The 17,554-nt window shown below is 51.9% G+C and overlaps 1 protein-coding gene across 1 annotated transcript in view; it reads left to right on the plus strand.

Annotated features, from left to right (window-relative positions):
- LOC308128199 (cytosolic phospholipase A2 beta-like) overlaps positions 1-17,554 on the plus strand; it is a gene marked incomplete at both ends in the record, with an annotated part of 56,000 nt that overhangs the window by 14,292 nt on the left and 24,154 nt on the right. The window contains 8 exons of the mRNA XM_080493909.1: positions 5,738-5,888; positions 7,336-7,472; positions 9,994-10,122; positions 12,386-12,426; positions 12,506-12,548; positions 13,371-13,422; positions 13,509-13,633; positions 14,471-14,562. Of these exons, the coding sequence (XP_080350035.1) occupies positions 5,738-5,888; positions 7,336-7,472; positions 9,994-10,122; positions 12,386-12,426; positions 12,506-12,548; positions 13,371-13,422; positions 13,509-13,633; positions 14,471-14,562 (770 nt within the window). The remainder of the gene's footprint in view (positions 1-5,737; positions 5,889-7,335; positions 7,473-9,993; positions 10,123-12,385; positions 12,427-12,505; positions 12,549-13,370; positions 13,423-13,508; positions 13,634-14,470; positions 14,563-17,554) is intronic.

Genomic DNA, 17,554 nt, shown 5'->3' on the forward strand with positions numbered 1-17,554 from the left:
GCAGGAGGCTGGAGGCTGGAGGCAGGAGGCAGGAGGCAGGGGGCAGGAGGCAGGGGGCAGGAGGATGGAGGCAGGAGGCTGGAGGCTGGAGGCAGGAGGCTGGAGGCTGGAGGCAGGAGGCAGGAGGCAGGGGGCAGGAGGCAGGGGGCAGGAGGCAGGAGGCAGGAGGCAGGAGGCAGGAGGCAGGAGGCAGGAGGCAGGAGGCAGGAGGCAGGAGGCAGGAGGCAGGGGGCAGGAGGATGGAGGCAGGGGGCAGGAGGCAGGAGGCAGGAGCAGGGGGCAGGAGGCAGGAGGCAGGAGGCAGGAGGCAGGAGGCAGGGGGCAGGAGGCAGGAGGCAGGAGGATGGAGGCAGGAGGCAGGAGGATGGAGGTTGGAGACGGGAGGATGGAGGATGGAGGATGGAGGTTGGAGACGGGAGGATGGAGGATGGAGGCAGGAGGATGGAGGATGGAGGATGGAGGATGGAGGATGGAGGATGGAGGCAGGAGGATGGAGGATCGAGGATGGAGGATGGAGGATGGAGGATGGAGGATGGAGGATGGAGGCTGGAGGATGGAGGATGGAGGATGGAGGATGGAGGATGGAGGATGGAGGATGGAGGTTGGAGGATGGAGGATGGAGGATGGAGGATGGAGAATGGTGGCAGGAGGCGGGAGGATGGAGGCAGGAGGATGGAGGCTGGAGGCTGGAGGATGGAGGATGGAGGCTGGAGGATGGAGGATGGAGGATGGAGAATGGTGGCAGGAGGCGGGAGGATGGAGGCAGGAGGATGGAGGCAGGAGGATGGAGGCAGGAGGATGGAGGCAGGAGGCAGGAGGATGGAGGTTGGAGACGGGAGGATGGAGGATGGAGGATGGAGGATGGAGGTTGGAGACGGGAGGATGGAGGATGGAGGCAGGAGGATGGAGGATGGAGGATGGAGGATGGAGGCAGGAGGATGGAGGATGGAGGATGGAGGATGGAGGATGGAGGCTGGAGGATGGAGGATGGAGGCTGGAGGATGGAGGATGGAGGATGGAGGATGGAGGATGGAGGCTGGAGGCAGGAGGATGGATGTTGGAGGATGGAGGATGGAGGCAGGAGGATGGAGGATGGAGGATGGAGGATGGAGGCTGGAGGATGGAGGATGGAGGATGGAGGCTGGAGGATGGAGGATGGAGGATGGAGGATGGAGGATGGAGGATGGAGGATGGAGGATGGAGGATGGAGAATGGTGGCAGGAGGCGGGAGGATGGAGGCAGGAGGATGGAGGATGGAGGATGGAGGATGGAGGCTGGAGGATGGAGGATGGAGGCAGGAGGATGGAGGATGGAGGATGGAGGATGGAGGATGGAGGATGGAGAATGGTGGCAGGAGGCGGGAGGATGGAGGCAGGAGGATGGTGTCCCACGTAGCCAGAGGATCTCTGAGCATCCAGGGGGGCTCAGAGTTCTATCCGGTGCTGGGACACCATGCTGGAGGGGACAGTCCAGAGACCAGTGTGTCAGTGGACGCAGTGAGACGTAGTTTGTCCTCAGTAACTACACCCTGGTCAGATAAGCAGTTGAACTGTGAAGCTTTTGGCTGAAGCTTCAGTCAAAGTCCTCCAGCAGGAAGTTTGGTCTGACGTCCTCCACCCAACACCCTGTGTGGCCTGACGTCCTCCACCCAACACCCTGTGCGGTCTCACGTCCTCCACCCAACACCCTGTGTGGCCTGACGTCCTCCACCCAACACCCTGTGCGGTCTCACGTCCTCCACCCAACACCCTGTGTGGTCACACGTCCTCCACCCAACACCCTGTGTGGCCTGACGTCCTCCACCCAACACCCTGTGTGGTCACACGTCCTCCACCCAACACCCTGTGTGGTCACACGTCCTCCACCCAACACCCTGTGTGGTCTCACGTCCTCCACCCAACACCCTGTGTGGCCTGACGTCCTCCACCCAACACCCTGTGTGGTCACACGTCCTCCACCCAACACCCTGTGCGGTCTCACGTCCTCCACCCAACACCCTGTGTGGTCTGACGTCCTCCACCCAACACCCTGTGTGGCCTGACGTCCTCCACCCAACACCCTGTGCGGTCTCACGTCCTCCACCCAACACCCTGTGTGGTCTGACGTCCTCCACCCAACACCCTGTGTGGCCTGACGTCCTCCACCCAACACCCTGTGTGGTCTGACGTCCTCCACCCAACACCCTGTGTGGCCTGACGTCCTCCACCCAACACCCTGTGTGGTCTCACGTCCACTGATGTCCTCCACCTAACACTCTGTGTGATCTGATGTCCTCCACCCAACACCCTGTGCGGTCTCACGTCCTCCACCCAACACCCTGTGTGGTCTGACGTCCTCCACCCAACACCCTGTGTGGTCTCACGTCCACTGATGTCCTCCACCTAACACTCTGTGTGATCTGATGTCCTCCACCCAACACCCTGTGTGGTCTCACGTCCTCTCACGTCCTCCACCCAACACCCTGTGTGGTCTCACGTCCTCCACCCAACACCCTGTGTGGCCTGACGTCCTCCACCCAGCACCCTGTTTGGCCTGACGTCCTCCACCCAACACCCTGTGTGGCCTGACGTCCTCCACCCAACACCCTGTGTGGTCACACGTCCTCCACCCAACACCTTGTATGGTCTGACGTCCTCTGACGTCCTCCACCCAACACCCTGTGTGGCCTGACGTCCTCCACCCAACACCTTGTATGGTCTGACGTCCTCTGACGTCCTCCACCCAACACCCTGTGTGGCCTGACGTCCTCCACCCAACACCTTGTATGGTCTGACGTCCTCCACCCAACACCCTGTGTGGCCTGACGTCCTCCACCCAACACCTTGTATGGTCTGACGTCCTCCACCCAACACCCTGTGTGGCCTGACGTCCTCCACCCAACACCTTGTATGGTCTGACGTCCTCCACCCAACACCCTGTGTGGCCTGACGTCCTCCACCCAGCACCCTGTGTGGTCTGACATCCTCCACCCAACACCCTGTGTGGTCTGACGTCCTCCACCCAACACCCTGTGTGGTCTCACGTCCACTGATGTCCTCCACCTAACACTCTGTGTGATCTGATGTCCTCCACCCAACACCCTGTGTGGTCTCACGTCCTCTCACGTCCTCCACCCAACACCCTGTGTGGTCTCACGTCCTCCACCCAACACCCTGTGTGGCCTGACGTCCTCCACCCAGCACCCTGTTTGGCCTGACGTCCTCCACCCAACACCCTGTGTGGCCTGACGTCCTCCACCCAACACCCTGTGTGGTCACACGTCCTCCACCCAACACCTTGTATGGTCTGACGTCCTCTGACGTCCTCCACCCAACACCCTGTGTGGCCTGACGTCCTCCACCCAACACCTTGTATGGTCTGACGTCCTCTGACGTCCTCCACCCAACACCCTGTGTGGCCTGACGTCCTCCACCCAGCACCCTGTTTGGCCTGACGTCCTCCACCCAACACCCTGTGTGGCCTGACGTCCTCCACCCAACACCTTGTATGGTCTGACGTCCTCCACCCAACACCCTGTGTGGCCTGACGTCCTCCACCCAACACCTTGTATGGTCTGACGTCCTCCACCCAACACCCTGTGTGGCCTGACGTCCTCCACCCAGCACCCTGTGTGGTCTGACATCCTCCACCCAACACCCTGTGTGGTCTGACGTCCTCCACCCAGCACCCTGTGTGGTCTCACGTCCTCCACCCACCTCAGTGCCATACGAAGGTCCCAGTGTATACCGCTAAGTTATCGTCTGTTCTTTTGTCTAGAGCAACAGAGTCTAGTAACTCTGGAACTATGAAAGCTCCTCCACCCGTCACTCACTGTTCTAGATGCGTCTGTGTATTTCTTTAGAAACTGTGAATATTTTTCGCTGAGGTATTTGTGTACTGCACTCTCTCAGTGTTGGACAGACTGAGGTCTCCACTTTGTCTCGCCTGCTCTCCTTGATCCTGTTTTCAATGTCTTTCTCCCAGCCCTCTGAAAACACCACCCACCTGCTCCACTGCACCACCCTCCTGCTCCACTGCACCACCCTCCTTCTCCACTGCACCACCCACCTGCTCCACTGCACCTCCCTCCTGCTGCACTGCACCTCCCTCCTGCTCCACTGCACCTCCCTCCTGCTCCACTGCACCACCCACCTGCTGCACTGCACCACCCACCTGCTCCACTGCACCTCCCTCCTCCTCCACTGCACCTCCCTCCTGCTCCACTGCACCACCCACCTGCTGCACTGCACCACCCACCTGCTCCACTGCACCACCCTCCTTCTCCACTGCACCACCCACCTGCTCCACTGCACCTCCCTCCTGCTCCACTGCACCTCCCTCCTGCTCCACTGCACCTCCCTCCTGCTCCACTGCACCACCCACCTGCTCCACTGCACCTCCCTCCTGCTCCACTGCACCACCCTCCTTCTCCACTGCACCACCCACCTGCTCCACTGCACCTCCCTCCTGCTGCACTGCACCTCCCTCCTGCTCCACTGCACCTCCCTCCTGCTCCACTGCACCACCCACCTGCTGCACTGCACCACCCACCTGCTCCACTGCACCTCCCTCCTCCTCCACTGCACCTCCCTCCTCCTCCACTGCACCACCCACCTGCTCCACTGCACCACCCACCTGCTCACCTCAGGATCCCTATCATCCAATCAGCAGCAGGCAAGCTGCAGGCGGGACCACAGACGCCTGTCCACTCAGACGTCTGTCCACACAGGTTTTGGACAGACGAAGAATGGACATTAAGGACTGGTTTGCTTCTGTTCTTGAAGGTGAGTCTCATCATGAGCAGCACACTCGTCTCAGCAGCGTCTTCCTTCACTCCTCCGAGGGAAACAGAAACAAGTCTTAAACGTCTTCTCGCTGTCCTCTGTCCAGGACAATCAAGCATCTGGGACATATTCACAAGGTGAGTCTCTTTTTGTTTTTCCAATCAGCTGAGATACTTTATTCAAGCATTAACAAATGTTTTCTATTTAGGGAGAATAAACTCAAAGGTGGACAACAAAGGGTAAGACTGAGGACATGTTGACATAATTCACCTCGTCCCCTCTACGTCTCCACCTGGTCCAGAGCTGCTATGAGCAGCCACACCTGTAGGGGGCAGTGTAGTGAGAAGCATGAAGCCTTGATAGCCAATCAGAATCACAAATGGTGAAGGAAATCTGCGTCTCCCCGCTCTAGAAGTAAATGGAGACACGTCTCCACCTGTGGGCGGAGTCTTCAGGACAAAACAGAGAAATATCCCCGTAGTACCGGGTACCTGAAGACCTGAAGACCCGCCTCCGACGCCACGCTGATCAGAGCTCGTCACAGAACACAGCAACCAATCAATCAATCAACCAATCCATCAATCAATCAATCAACCAATCAATCAATCAATCAATAAATCAATCAATCAATCAATCAATCAATCAATCAATCAATCAATCAATCAATCAATCAGGTAACCCCGGTCGGTCGGTCGGGTTAGGGGGTTACCTGGTTGGTTGGTTGGTTGACTGACTGACTGACTGACTGACTGACTGGTTGATAGGTTGATTGATTGATTGATTGATTGATTGATTGATTGATTGATTGATTGATTGATTGATTGATTGATTGATTGATTGATTGATTGATTGATTGATTGATTGATTGATTGATTGATTGATTGATTGATTGATTGATTGATTGATTGATTGAAGGTTCTACTGACATGAAGCAGTCTGAACGTCTGAAGTCTCTACTTTGTTTAATTTTCCAGAGGGAAGCGACGTCCTATTGGTCCCTGACGGTCACCGTCCTGAAAGCCACCATGCACAAGTCTGCAGATGTTTGTAAGTGTTTCAAAGACATGGTGATAGTGAACTGTGTTCACACTCACTGGCTTTCACACCCCAGCAGCAGAGCCGCTGGTGAAGTTCTGGGCTCGGCTCTTCAGATTATTCTGTTTCAGCCATGTTAACTTCATTAAAGCACATTACAACAAGAGAGAGCCCCCTAGTGGTGAAACATTATAGTTCTTTTAAACAGCTAGTGAACAGAGAGCCCCCTAGTGGTGAAACATTATAGTTCTTTTAAACAGCTAGTGAACATAGAGCCCCCTAGTGGTGAAACATGATAGTTCTTTTAAACAGCTAGTGAACATAGAGCCCCCTAGTGGTGAAACATTATAGTTCTTTTAAACAGCTAGTGAACAGAGAGCCCCCTAGTGGTGAAACATTATAGTTCTTTTAAACAGCTAGTGAACAGAGAGCCCCCTAGTGGTGAAACATTATAGTTCTTTTAAACAGCTAGTGAACATAGAGCCCCCTAGTGGTGAAACATTATAGTTATTTTAAACAGCTAGTGAACATAGAGCCCCCTAGTGGTGAAACATGATAGTTCTTTTAAACAGCTAGTGAACATAGAGCCCCCTAGTGGTGAAACATTATAGTTATTTTAAACAGCTAGTGAACATAGAGCCCCCTAGTGGTGAAATATGATAGTTCTTTTAAACAGCTAGTGAACATAGAGCCCCCTAGTGGTGAAACATTATAGTTATTTTAAACAGCTAGTGAACATAGAGCCCCCTAGTGGTGAAACATGACAGTTCTTTTAAACAGCTAGTGAATAGAAACATTTATTGAGACTCTTTTAGTGACATACCAGTAAACAAACACAAGCAGAAGCTTAATCAGTAACTTTTAGAAAATGTATGTTTTGTTGCTGGTTTAGTGGGAATGACAGTTAGTCTGAGTTTATGGAAACTCAAGGTTTATCAGGTATCTTTTCAAACACATCAATTCATCTTTCAAAGAATTTTAGAATGCTTTGAAAGAAACCTCCAAAAAGAAGTGTAAAAGACATTTTATTTAAACTTTTATAAACATTAACAAACCTGAACACACTCAAAATCACTGCTGGAGGGAGTTGAACCAGCAGCTTTTAATACAAATTAGTATTAGTAGTAATGAGTTAATAATCATAACTTGTCATCTTTATCTGGTAAAAACAAACCAGAAGTGACGGTCAGTCGATCACTAAACCATTAGAACCACACACACACACACACACACACACACACACACACACACACACACACACACACACACACACACACACACACACACACACACACACACACACACACACACACACACACACACACACACACACACACACACACACACACACTCACACTCACACTCACACTCACACACACACACACTCACACTCACACACTCACTTGTGCTATGAGACAGGTCACCAGTAACTCCACAGTAACGGGACAACCACTGGTGGACAAAAGAAGTCCAGGCCTGAGGACATGATGTCCCCCAAACCCAAATAGAGGACAGTCTTTTGTTTGTTGTGTTGCAGTGACTGAATCGGACTGCTACGTCACTCTGTCCCTCCCCACGGCGACGGCCAGCGGCTGCCGCACTAAAACTGTCCCCAACCAAAACGAACCAGTGTGGAACCAACGGTTCACCTTCAGGGTTCCTGTGCTGCTGAAAGTGAGTGGCTTTGTGATCACTATTGATGAGACCCTGAACGACACATGATGTCACACCACAGGCTGATTGGAAATCTGGACACTGGACCCTGACCCTGACCCGGTACCCTGACCCTGACCCTGACTCTGACCCTGACCCTGACCCTGACCCTGACCCTAACCCTGACCCTGACCCTGACCCTGACCCGGTACCCTGACCCTGACCCTGACTCTGACCCTGACCCTGACCCTGACCCTGACCCTGACCCTAACCCTGACCCTGACCCTGACCCTGACCCTGACCCTGATCCTGACCCTGACCCTGACCCGGTACCCTGACCCTGACCCTGACTCTGACTCTGACCCTGACCCTGACCCTGACCCTGACCCTGACCCTGACCCTGAAACTGACCCTGACCCTGACCCTGACCCTGACCCTGACCCTGACCCTGATCCTGACCCTAACCCTGACCCTGACCCTGACCCTGACCATGACCCTAACCCTGACCCTGACCCTAACCCTGACCCTGACTCTGACTCTGACTCTGACTCTGACTCTGACCCTGACTCTGACTCTGACTCTGACTCTGACTCTGACTCTGACCCTGACCCTAACCCTGACCCTGACCCTAACCCGGTACCCTGACCCTGACCCTGACCCTGACCCTGACTCTGACTCTGACTCTGACTCTGACCCTGACTCTGACTCTGACTCTGACTCTGACTCTCACTCTGACTCTGACTCTGACCCTGACCCTGACCCTGACCCTGACCCTGACCCTAACCCTAACCCTAACCCTAACCCTAACCCTAACCCTAACCCTAACCCTAACCCTAACCCGGTAACCTGACCCTGACCCTGACCCTGACCCTGACCCTGACCCTGACCCTAACCCTAACCCTAACCCTAACCCGGTACCCTGACCCTGACCCTGACCCTGACCCTGACCCTAACCCTAACCCTAACCCTAACCCTAACCCGGTACCCTGACCCTGACCCTGACCCTGACCCTAACCCTGACCCTGACCCTGACCCTGACCCTGACCCGGTACCCTAACCCTATCTTGTGCCACAGTTCACCTTTGCATTTCCCAGGTAAAGGCCGACAGGACCAACCAGCAGGTAGAAGTTACCCCTGTTACCCCAATAACAAGCCCAACATCCAGAGTGGAGATTTAGGTTGAGACACTGAAGTGAGATTTTTCCTCCAGATGAAGAATCGAGACTCATTCTGGCAGTAAAGTGAGAGAAAGAGAAACTCCAGCTAGTAGCATGTTGGATAAGAGACAGCAGAGGTAAAGATATCAGGGTGGGGATGCACTACGGCAGAAAAGAAAAGAAAAGAAAAGAAAAGAAAAGAAAAGAAAAGAAAAGAAAAGAAAAGAAAAGAAAAGAAAAGAAAAGAAAAGAGAACTTGTCTATTCAGCGTCCTGAATGCTATGCGATGCTAAACTCCATACATAAATGATGTACGGAGGTTATGTGCAAACCACCTCCACCATTCTCTGTGTCGAGGCTACGTCACCTCCACCATGCTGTGTCGACGCTACGCCACCTCCACCAGCTTCCGTGTCGAGGCTACGTCACCTCCACCATTCTCTGTGTCGACGCTACGCCACCTCCACCATTCTGTGCTGATGCTACGTCACCTCCACCATTCTCTGTGTCGATGCTACGTCACCTCCACCAGTCTCCCAGGCTACAGTAGCATAGCATAGCGTAGCGTCTCTCTCCGCCCAGCGCTATGCTACTGCAGACCGAGGGACAGAGGATCAGTCAGACTTTAACCATGTTTAGCATGTAGCATGTAGCATCGCTGGTGTGTGAACCCTGAAACTTTTAGCATGTAGCATTAGCATGTAGCATTAGCGTGTAGCATTAGCATGTAGCATTAGCATGTAGCATTAGCGTGTAGCATTAGCATGTAGCATTAACATGTAGCATGGCTCAGAGTTTTGTGCTGAACAGTTAAACTATTGATCGATGTCGCCCAAACTCTGCTGGTCCAAATGTCTCTGCTGATGAAGGTTCAGGAGAACGTAGTTTACAGGGTGTAGTAAGAAGTATTTTCTCCTCTGGATATTTCAGGAGAACGTAGTTTACAGGGTGTAGTAAGAAGTATATTCTCCTCTGGATATTTCAGGAGAACGTAGTTTACAGGGTGTAGTAAGAAGTATTTTCTCCTCTGGATATTTCAGGAGAACGTAGTTTACAGGGTGTAGTAAGAAGTATTTTCTCCTCTGGATATTTCAGGAGAACGTAGTTTACAGGGTGTAGTAAGAAGTATATTCTCCTCTGGATATTTCAGGAGAACGTAGTTTACAGGGTGTGTACCTGTGAGTAATACATGACGTCATGTATCACTCGCCAGGTTGTATCAGGCAGGTTTCATGAGTACCAGTACTCTGTGCAGTATCAGGCCTGAAACCCGATACTGATATTGGTATCAGAGTCCAGTTTTCTACAGACAGGCGGAGTTAAAGTCACAGCATCAGAAATGTCCCCGTCAGTGAAGACGTCTTCCTTGTCTTTGTCTTTCCAGAACATGCTGGAGATCAAGCTGTTTGACGAAGACGTCGTCTTTGATGACATGTTACACACACTTCACTTTGACATCGCAAGCCTCACTGTGGGGACAAAGAAGACCATAGTATTCCAGCTGAACTCCGAGGTAAAGACCTGAGAACCAGTATTTGCTGAGGTCCAGACCTCGTCCTTGACTTTGTATAGTTTAACCTTGATGGCAGGACGCTCCTCGCCTCGTTCTCCAGCTTCTCAATCAAATACAACGATTCACAGATTTCTATTCTATACAGAAGCATTTAAAACATGAATACTGAATCTGCTTTTTGAAGTTTCAGAAGTACTTCCCCGTAGTTTAAAAGTCATTGTTCAGTTGAGACCTGGTGGAGGAGCCGGGGGTCCAGGCTGGCCTCCTGCTCCTCCACCTCGGCCTCCACCCTGGTGGAGGAGGGGTTCTGTGCAGTGGCGGACCTGGAAGACACCCACCGAAGCAACGTCCTCACACAAGTACTTTCATTCACACAGGGAATATATTATTTATGTACTTTTATAACACACGTTTCCTGTAAAACTGGCAAAAGTCCCTCCTACAATCTGACCTCTGGTCTTCCTCCATTCAAAATCATCCGTTACGCCATCATGTGAATGTGATGCCCAGCTGTCCCTGAGACGCCCCTGTGACGTCCCTGAGACGTCCCTGTGACGTCCCTGAGACGCCCCTGTGACGTCCCTGAGATGTCCCTGAGATGTCCCTGTGACGTACCTGAGATGTCCCTGAGACCTCCCTGAGACATCCCTGTGATGTCCCTGAGACATCCCTGAGACGTCCCTGAGACGTCCCTGCGATGTCCATGAGATGTCCCTGAGACGTCCCTGAGATGTCCCTTAGATGTCCCTGTGAAGTCTCTGAGACGTCCCTGCGATGTCCCTGTGAGGTCCCTGAGACGTCCCTGAGATGTCCCTTAGATGTCCCTGTGAAGTCTCTGAGACGTCCCTGAGATGTCCCTGTGACGTCTCTGAGATGTCCCTGTGAGGTCCCTGAGACGTCCCTGAGATGTCCCTGAGACATCCCTGTGACGTCCCTGAGACGTCCCTGTGATGTCCCTGAGATGTCCCTGAGATGTCCCCGTTACGTCCCTGTGACGTCCCTGAGACGTCCCTGAGACGTCCCTGAGAGGTCCCTGAGATGTCCCTGTGACGTTCTGAGAGGTCCCTGAGACATCCCTGAGACGTCCCTGAGAGGTCCCTGAGACGTCCCTGAGATGTCCCTGTGACGTCCCTGAGACGTCCCTGTGAAGTCCCTGAGACATCCCTGAGACATCCCTGAGACATCCCTGTGATGTCCCTGAGACGTCCCTGAGACGTGGTGGACCTCCACAGGTTTGATCAGCTCCAGTTTGGGAAACCTTGAGGAAGGTTCAGGCTGGTTCACTGTGATGGTGAGTCAGGACGGTTCCTAAGCTGCTGCTGAAGCTCTGCCCTCCACGTCTCTGCGTCTCTGACAATGAGAACATGAGATCAAATCCAGCTCAGAGTCAGAGAGAAGGTCCAGGTCTTTAACCCACTGCCAGGGGTTCCAGTCCTGCAGGGACGATAAAAGTCCCTCTCTCTGACCCTCTGGACCCAGAAGCAAATCCTGCCTTTTGTCCTTGTTGAGCTGGAGGAAGGTGTCTGCCATAAAGTGATCCTCCTCGTCTCAGTCCTCTGGGTCAGACATCCTGTCCTCTATGTCACTGTCAAACAGCCTCATGGACAGTAAACGTTTCCTAAAGGACATTTTCCAGCAGTACGAGCTGTTAGATGTTCGCTCCTCTATGATGCTGCATGAACTACCAATGTCCTGGCGGGAAAACCTCGGCCGCCGTAGCATGAGAAACATCAGTTCTACCACAATCCATACCAAAGTGTTAGGGGAGTAGTGCCCCCCCCCCCCCCCCATCTACTGCCTGGCACGGAGGTGGTGGGGACGGTCCGGGGGGGTGGCCACTCCTGGTCTTGTTGAGGGACCCCCCCCCCATCTACTGCCTGGCACGGAGGTGGTGGGGACGGTCTGGGGGGGTGGCCACTCCTGGTCTTGTTGAGGGACCCCCCCCCCCCCCCCCATCTACTGGTTTGTAGTAATCCAGAATAAGGCCTGTGACTGTGCCAGGAACAAGAAGTCGTTCCAGGGCGAGCTCATCAGGCTTGTGGGTTATGGAGCCAAATGCATTGGTGATGTCCAGCCAGGGGACAGTGAGGTCTCCTGTCCCTTCATGGACTTCCCTGAGGAGTTGTCCAGGTAGAGGACAGTGAGGTATCCTGTCCCTTCAGTGAGACTACTGACCGGTATGAAGTATAGAGAGACACTATTACTGCCATGAGGACATGTTGCTGCTGTTTGAAAAGTCCTTGATTTCTTCTCTTCTTCCCAGTTGAAGGAGGAACTGGAGATTGAGTTTGAACTTCTCCAGAGGTAGGACTTCCTGAAGTTTCACCTGCTCTTCACTCACCATGAAGATCTTCCACACTCAAACCTCTTCTTCTTTTCACAGTGATGAAAAGCCTCTTCATTACATCACCAATGGCATCATCATGGTGAGTTCTCAAGGTCTTCCAGGTCTTCCAGGTGTGTGTCCCCAGCTGCCATTCTTCACGCTCACCCCCAGTCGGCGCTGCACCCTGAATCTTAAAGGATCGAATCAGTAAAATCCCAAGAGCAGCTCACACCTAGAGTCGGGTTAACAGAGGTCTTTATTCACACTCTGGCAGGACCGGGGGGGGGGGGGGGGGGGGGGGTCCAGTGAGGTACTCCAGAAAGGAGGTTCAACAAACTCTGAGTTTGTCCTGAACTGTGTCGAGTCACTCTGAGGTGAGATTCAGAGTTTCCAGTTCCAGAGCAGCAGATCTGAATTAGATCAATCAACTCTGAGTATGTGAACCCTGAGTTAGAGAAGAGGGCTATTACGCTGACTGTCAAAATAAAAGTACCAAGTCCAGGAGTATATGGACTGGGAGTCGGGACCCCACAAAGGAAACTTGGTTCAGATCCACTCTACTGAGTATGTGCAGAAGTGCTATGGGGGCGGCATGGCTCGGTTGGTAAAGCAGTCGTCTCCCATTGGGAAGGTTGCAGGTTCCATTCCCATCTCGGCCTGCCTACATGCTGAAGTGTCCTTGGGCAAGAAGTTATGTATTGTTGTTATCTTATTGTTTGGGTACCGCCGCTGAGGCTTCGGGAGGACTTTGGACCGTGATGGCAGCAATGTCCAGCTCACTTGTTAGTTAATAACGATGACAACAGGTTGCAGGTTCCATTCCCATCTCAGCCGAAGGTTTTGTGTCTGAAGCCGGTCGGTCAGGGTGGAGGAGGTTTACCTCAGACTGTAATTCCTTTGCTCCTGTCTCGGCGTCTGACAGGCCGCTCCGTTCGCTGCTCTGGATGTCAACATCGACACGCTGAGAACAGGTGGTTAGAAGTCACCTGCACTGGCTCTCATAGCTCCGCCTCCCTGCTAGACAACATAACCTAACTGCTCCGTGGTTCTGCTTCACCAGCGAGCCCGGGAACAGTGCTGAAGCTGACCGGCGCTCACAGTGAAAACCAGGCGATCCAGGTGGAGGAGCCGAACAAACTGGGTTTCTACATCAACAGAGACTTGGAGACAGAACTGGGAGTCTTGGTGAGTTTTCCAAGAAAGTACTACATCCAATACTATAAAGTATCAGAACAGTTAAACACTTCCTGTGTATTTGTCTTTCTGTGGACTCAATCTGAAATAAAAAGCTCCACCCGGGGACCAGGTGCTCCACCCCTCAGTCTGAGGAGCTCTATCTAAAACACCCTCCAACCTTCTCCCTCTCACACTTCAGTAATATGCGCCTGACCAGAACCATGACTTTACATCCATTTGACACCTGCCTCCCCTTTTTTGGTCCCACACTGGCCCACAGAGCTCCCACCTCAGGCCCCGTTTACATGGCAACCAATACGAGTGGATCCGCAAAACATTCTTCCCGTTTGGGGGGGTTCTGTTTCCACGACACCGGTGTTCTGATCCACTGGACCAAGAAGTTTTTATCTGGGCTCCCGAGGTGGAAAGATTCTTCCACTGTGGCTGTTCCCTCCTGCAGAGCCTGATGGAGGCTATGGAGCCTGGAACTGCTCCTCCCTCCCCCTCCCCCCTCCTGCTCATCCACTTGTAAACAAACATGGCGCCCCCTAGTGGTTTGACTGGCGGTCGTATTCTAGTTTCATCGTCCAGATCAGTAGTTTAATAGTTGAGACTCTCCCTGATATCATCCGGTTCCTCATCAGTCCACTAGGATGTCAGGTTCTCTCCATTTTATTCATGTTTATAGTGTTTTGTTCCCTGCACACGTCTGTGTGGTTTCGTTACAAAATCAAGTAACAGCGCCCTCCAGTGGCCCAGCAGACTAACTCCATTGTTGTCAGAGTGTCTGCTGCTGCAGTGGAAACGGATTAGGTGTTGTCACGTGAAACGCTGTTGTGTAAACAGGGCCTCAGTCTCATCCAGCACCTTCAGGACGAGCTGGAGATCAAACCTGATCAAACCTCCAGAGAACGAACGAACACCAAGTCACACGTTCAGTACGGTCTCTGTGGGGATGAAGGTCAGGCGTCCAGACGCTTTCCTCCTTACAGTGTGTTTCAATGTGGAATTCACAAGCTTGAAGATTCAAAACTTTAAGAAAAACGTTTTCCTAGTTAAAAAATGAAATCACAACTTCTGGTTCTGGCGACCAGCTGAGAAGTGGCGTTTACTCCTGCTCTGCTTCTAATCCTGAAATTAGCATTACTTAAACAATCCTAACCAATGTTATAATCAGAGAGAGATAATACAAACTAATATACCGAGAGGCGCAAAGACAAGCAAAAGGCAACCGAACTGGAACCGTCAGGTCCTGGAGCTTTACCATCAGGTCCTGGAGCTTTAACATCAGGTCCTGGAGCTTTAACATCAGGTCCTGGAGCTTTACTGTCAGGTCCTGGAGCTTTACCATCAGGTCCTGGAGCTTTAACATCAGGTCCTGGAGCTTTACTGTCAGGTCCTGGGGCTTTACCATCAGGTTCTGGAGCTTTACCATCAGGTCCTGGGGCTTTACCATCAGGTCCTGGGGCTTTACCATCAGGTTCTGGAGCTTTACCATCAGGTCCTGGGGCTTTACCATCAGGTCCTGGGGCTTTACCATCAGGTTCTAGGGCTTTACTATCAGGTCTTGGAGCTTTACTATCACTTCCTTGAGCTTTACTGTCAGGTCCTGGGGCTTTACCACCAGGTTCTGGAGCTTTTCTATCAGGTCCTAGAGCTTTACCATCAGGTCCTGGAGCTTTACCATCAAGTCCTGGAGCTTTTCTGTCAGGTCCTAGAGCTTTACCATCAGGTCCTGGAGCTTTTCTGTCAGGTTCTGGGGCTTTACTGTCAGGTCCTGGGGCTTTACTGTCAGGTCCTGGAGCTTTACTGTCAGGTCCTGGGGCTTTACCACCAGGTCATGGGGCTTTACCACCAGGTTCTGGAGCTTTTCTATCAGGTCCTAGAGCTTTACCATCAGGTCCTGGAGCTTTACCACCAGGTCCTGGAGCTTTTCTATCAGGTCCTAGAGCTTTACCATCAGGTCATGGGGCTTTACCATCAGGTCATGGGGCTTTACCTTCAGGTCCTAGAGCTTTACCATCAGGCCGTGGAGCTTTACCACCAGGTCCTAGAGCTTTTCTGTCAGGTTCTGGGGCTTTACCATGAGGTCCTGGGGCTTTACCATCAGGTCCTGGGGCTTTACCTTCAGGTCCTGGAGCTATACCTTCAGGTCCTGGAGCTTTACTGTCAGGTCCTGGAGTTTTACTACCAGGTCCTGGAGCTTTTCTATCAGGTCCTAGAGCTTTACCACCAGGTCCTGGAGCTTTTCTATCAGGTCCTAGAGCTTTACCATCAGGTCATGGGGCTTTACCATCAGGTCATGGGGCTTTACCTTCAGGTCCTAGAGCTTTACCATCAGGCCGTGGAGCTTTACCACCAGGTCCTAGAGCTTTTCTGTCAGGTTCTGGGGCTTTACCATCAGGTCCTGGGGCTTTACCATCAGGTCCTGGGGCTTTACCTTCAGGTCCTGGAGCTATACCTTCAGGTCCTGGAGCTTTACTGTCAGGTCCTGGAGTTTTACTACCAGGTCCTGGAGCTTTACCACCAGATCCTGGAGCTTTACCACCAGGTCCTGGAGCTTTACCATCAGGTCCTTGAGCTTTACCACCAGGTCCTGGAGCTTTACCATCAGGTCCTGGAGCTTTACCACCAGGTCCTAGAGCTTTACCATCAGCCATGTGCTGGAGAGCTTCCTGCTGTTCTTCTACTGAGATGGAAGCTTCAAGGCCTTGGATCTGTTGGTCTTTTAATTCCAGGAGGTCACCTGTGCTCAGAAAGTCTATTTCAGATTGTGGAGAGTTAATTTGTGAAGAGTAAAGTTTTTTGTAGAATTTTCTGAAGGTATTGTTTATTTCTCGAGGGTTAAAAGTGATTTTACCATTTTGAGTTTGAACTGAGGGACTGGACAGTTTTCTTTATTTCCTTTTACCTGATCCATTGTTTTTTAAAGAATGTGAGGAAGTCTGGATCCTTGAGCAGTGGTGTGTTAAACCTCCACTGTCTGATAGGTGATTGTTCTATTAGTGACTGTCATAGTGACAGGTCAAAGGTCACTGATAGAATCGTTAGAATCCAATGGAAACACTTTAAGGAGAATTTAAAGGCGGGTCAGAACGTAACCGCAGACTGGGACACGTATGATGAAATAAAACATGGAAAGATTTTCTATTGAACTTTGAAATTCACAAAATAACACTACATGATTTCTATATATTGATTTGTTTTGGTCCGTCAGGATTCAAATAATGTCGATGCTGCTTCTGCTGTGATGAAGACTTGGGTGAAGCTCCCACCTCTACCAGAAAAGCACAGAGGAAAGGTGTCCCTCCTCGTTGATGAGGTACCTCTTCAAGACGTTTGCTTGTGCAGACTCTCATGTCTGTCTTTAACCGGGCAGTGTTTTCCTTTCTGTCCTCGTTTCTGCTCCGTTCCGTCTTCTGCTGATTTGTTCTGTGAGGATTAAATATGTCTTCCTCTCACGGTGATGCAAGCTGCTGTACCAGTAGACTAACCCTAGCCATGAAGAAAGGGTCTCAGTAGAACCCCCACCCAGCTATTAGAACTAACCAACACAACTATCTTAAGGAATCCAAAAGCTCACGCCAGTTTCCTAAAACCAACAAAGACGTGAAAACCCAACAAAACGTTCCCCTCGACAGACCAAATCCCCCAACATATCACAATACAAAGACCATCACCTGGTTCCCCTACCCACAACCCCCCCCCCCCAGGGACATCACAGATGACTGTCACTTTCTCAGCACAATCACATTCATGGCTGTTCCCACACAGGCTTTTCTGTTCACTATAGACATAGAGTTTATACAGTAATCTCATTACAGACCTGGGTATAAAAGTGATAGAGTCCACCTTCAAACAATAAAGGTGGACCAGACAATAACAGAGCAGACAAAGATCTGATTCAACTCCGAACCCTCTGCCTAAACA

The sequence above is a fragment of the Lipophrys pholis genome (genome assembly GCF_963383615.2).
Source record: "Lipophrys pholis genome assembly, contig: SCAFFOLD_28, whole genome shotgun sequence".
NCBI lineage: Eukaryota > Metazoa > Chordata > Actinopteri > Blenniiformes > Blenniidae > Lipophrys > Lipophrys pholis.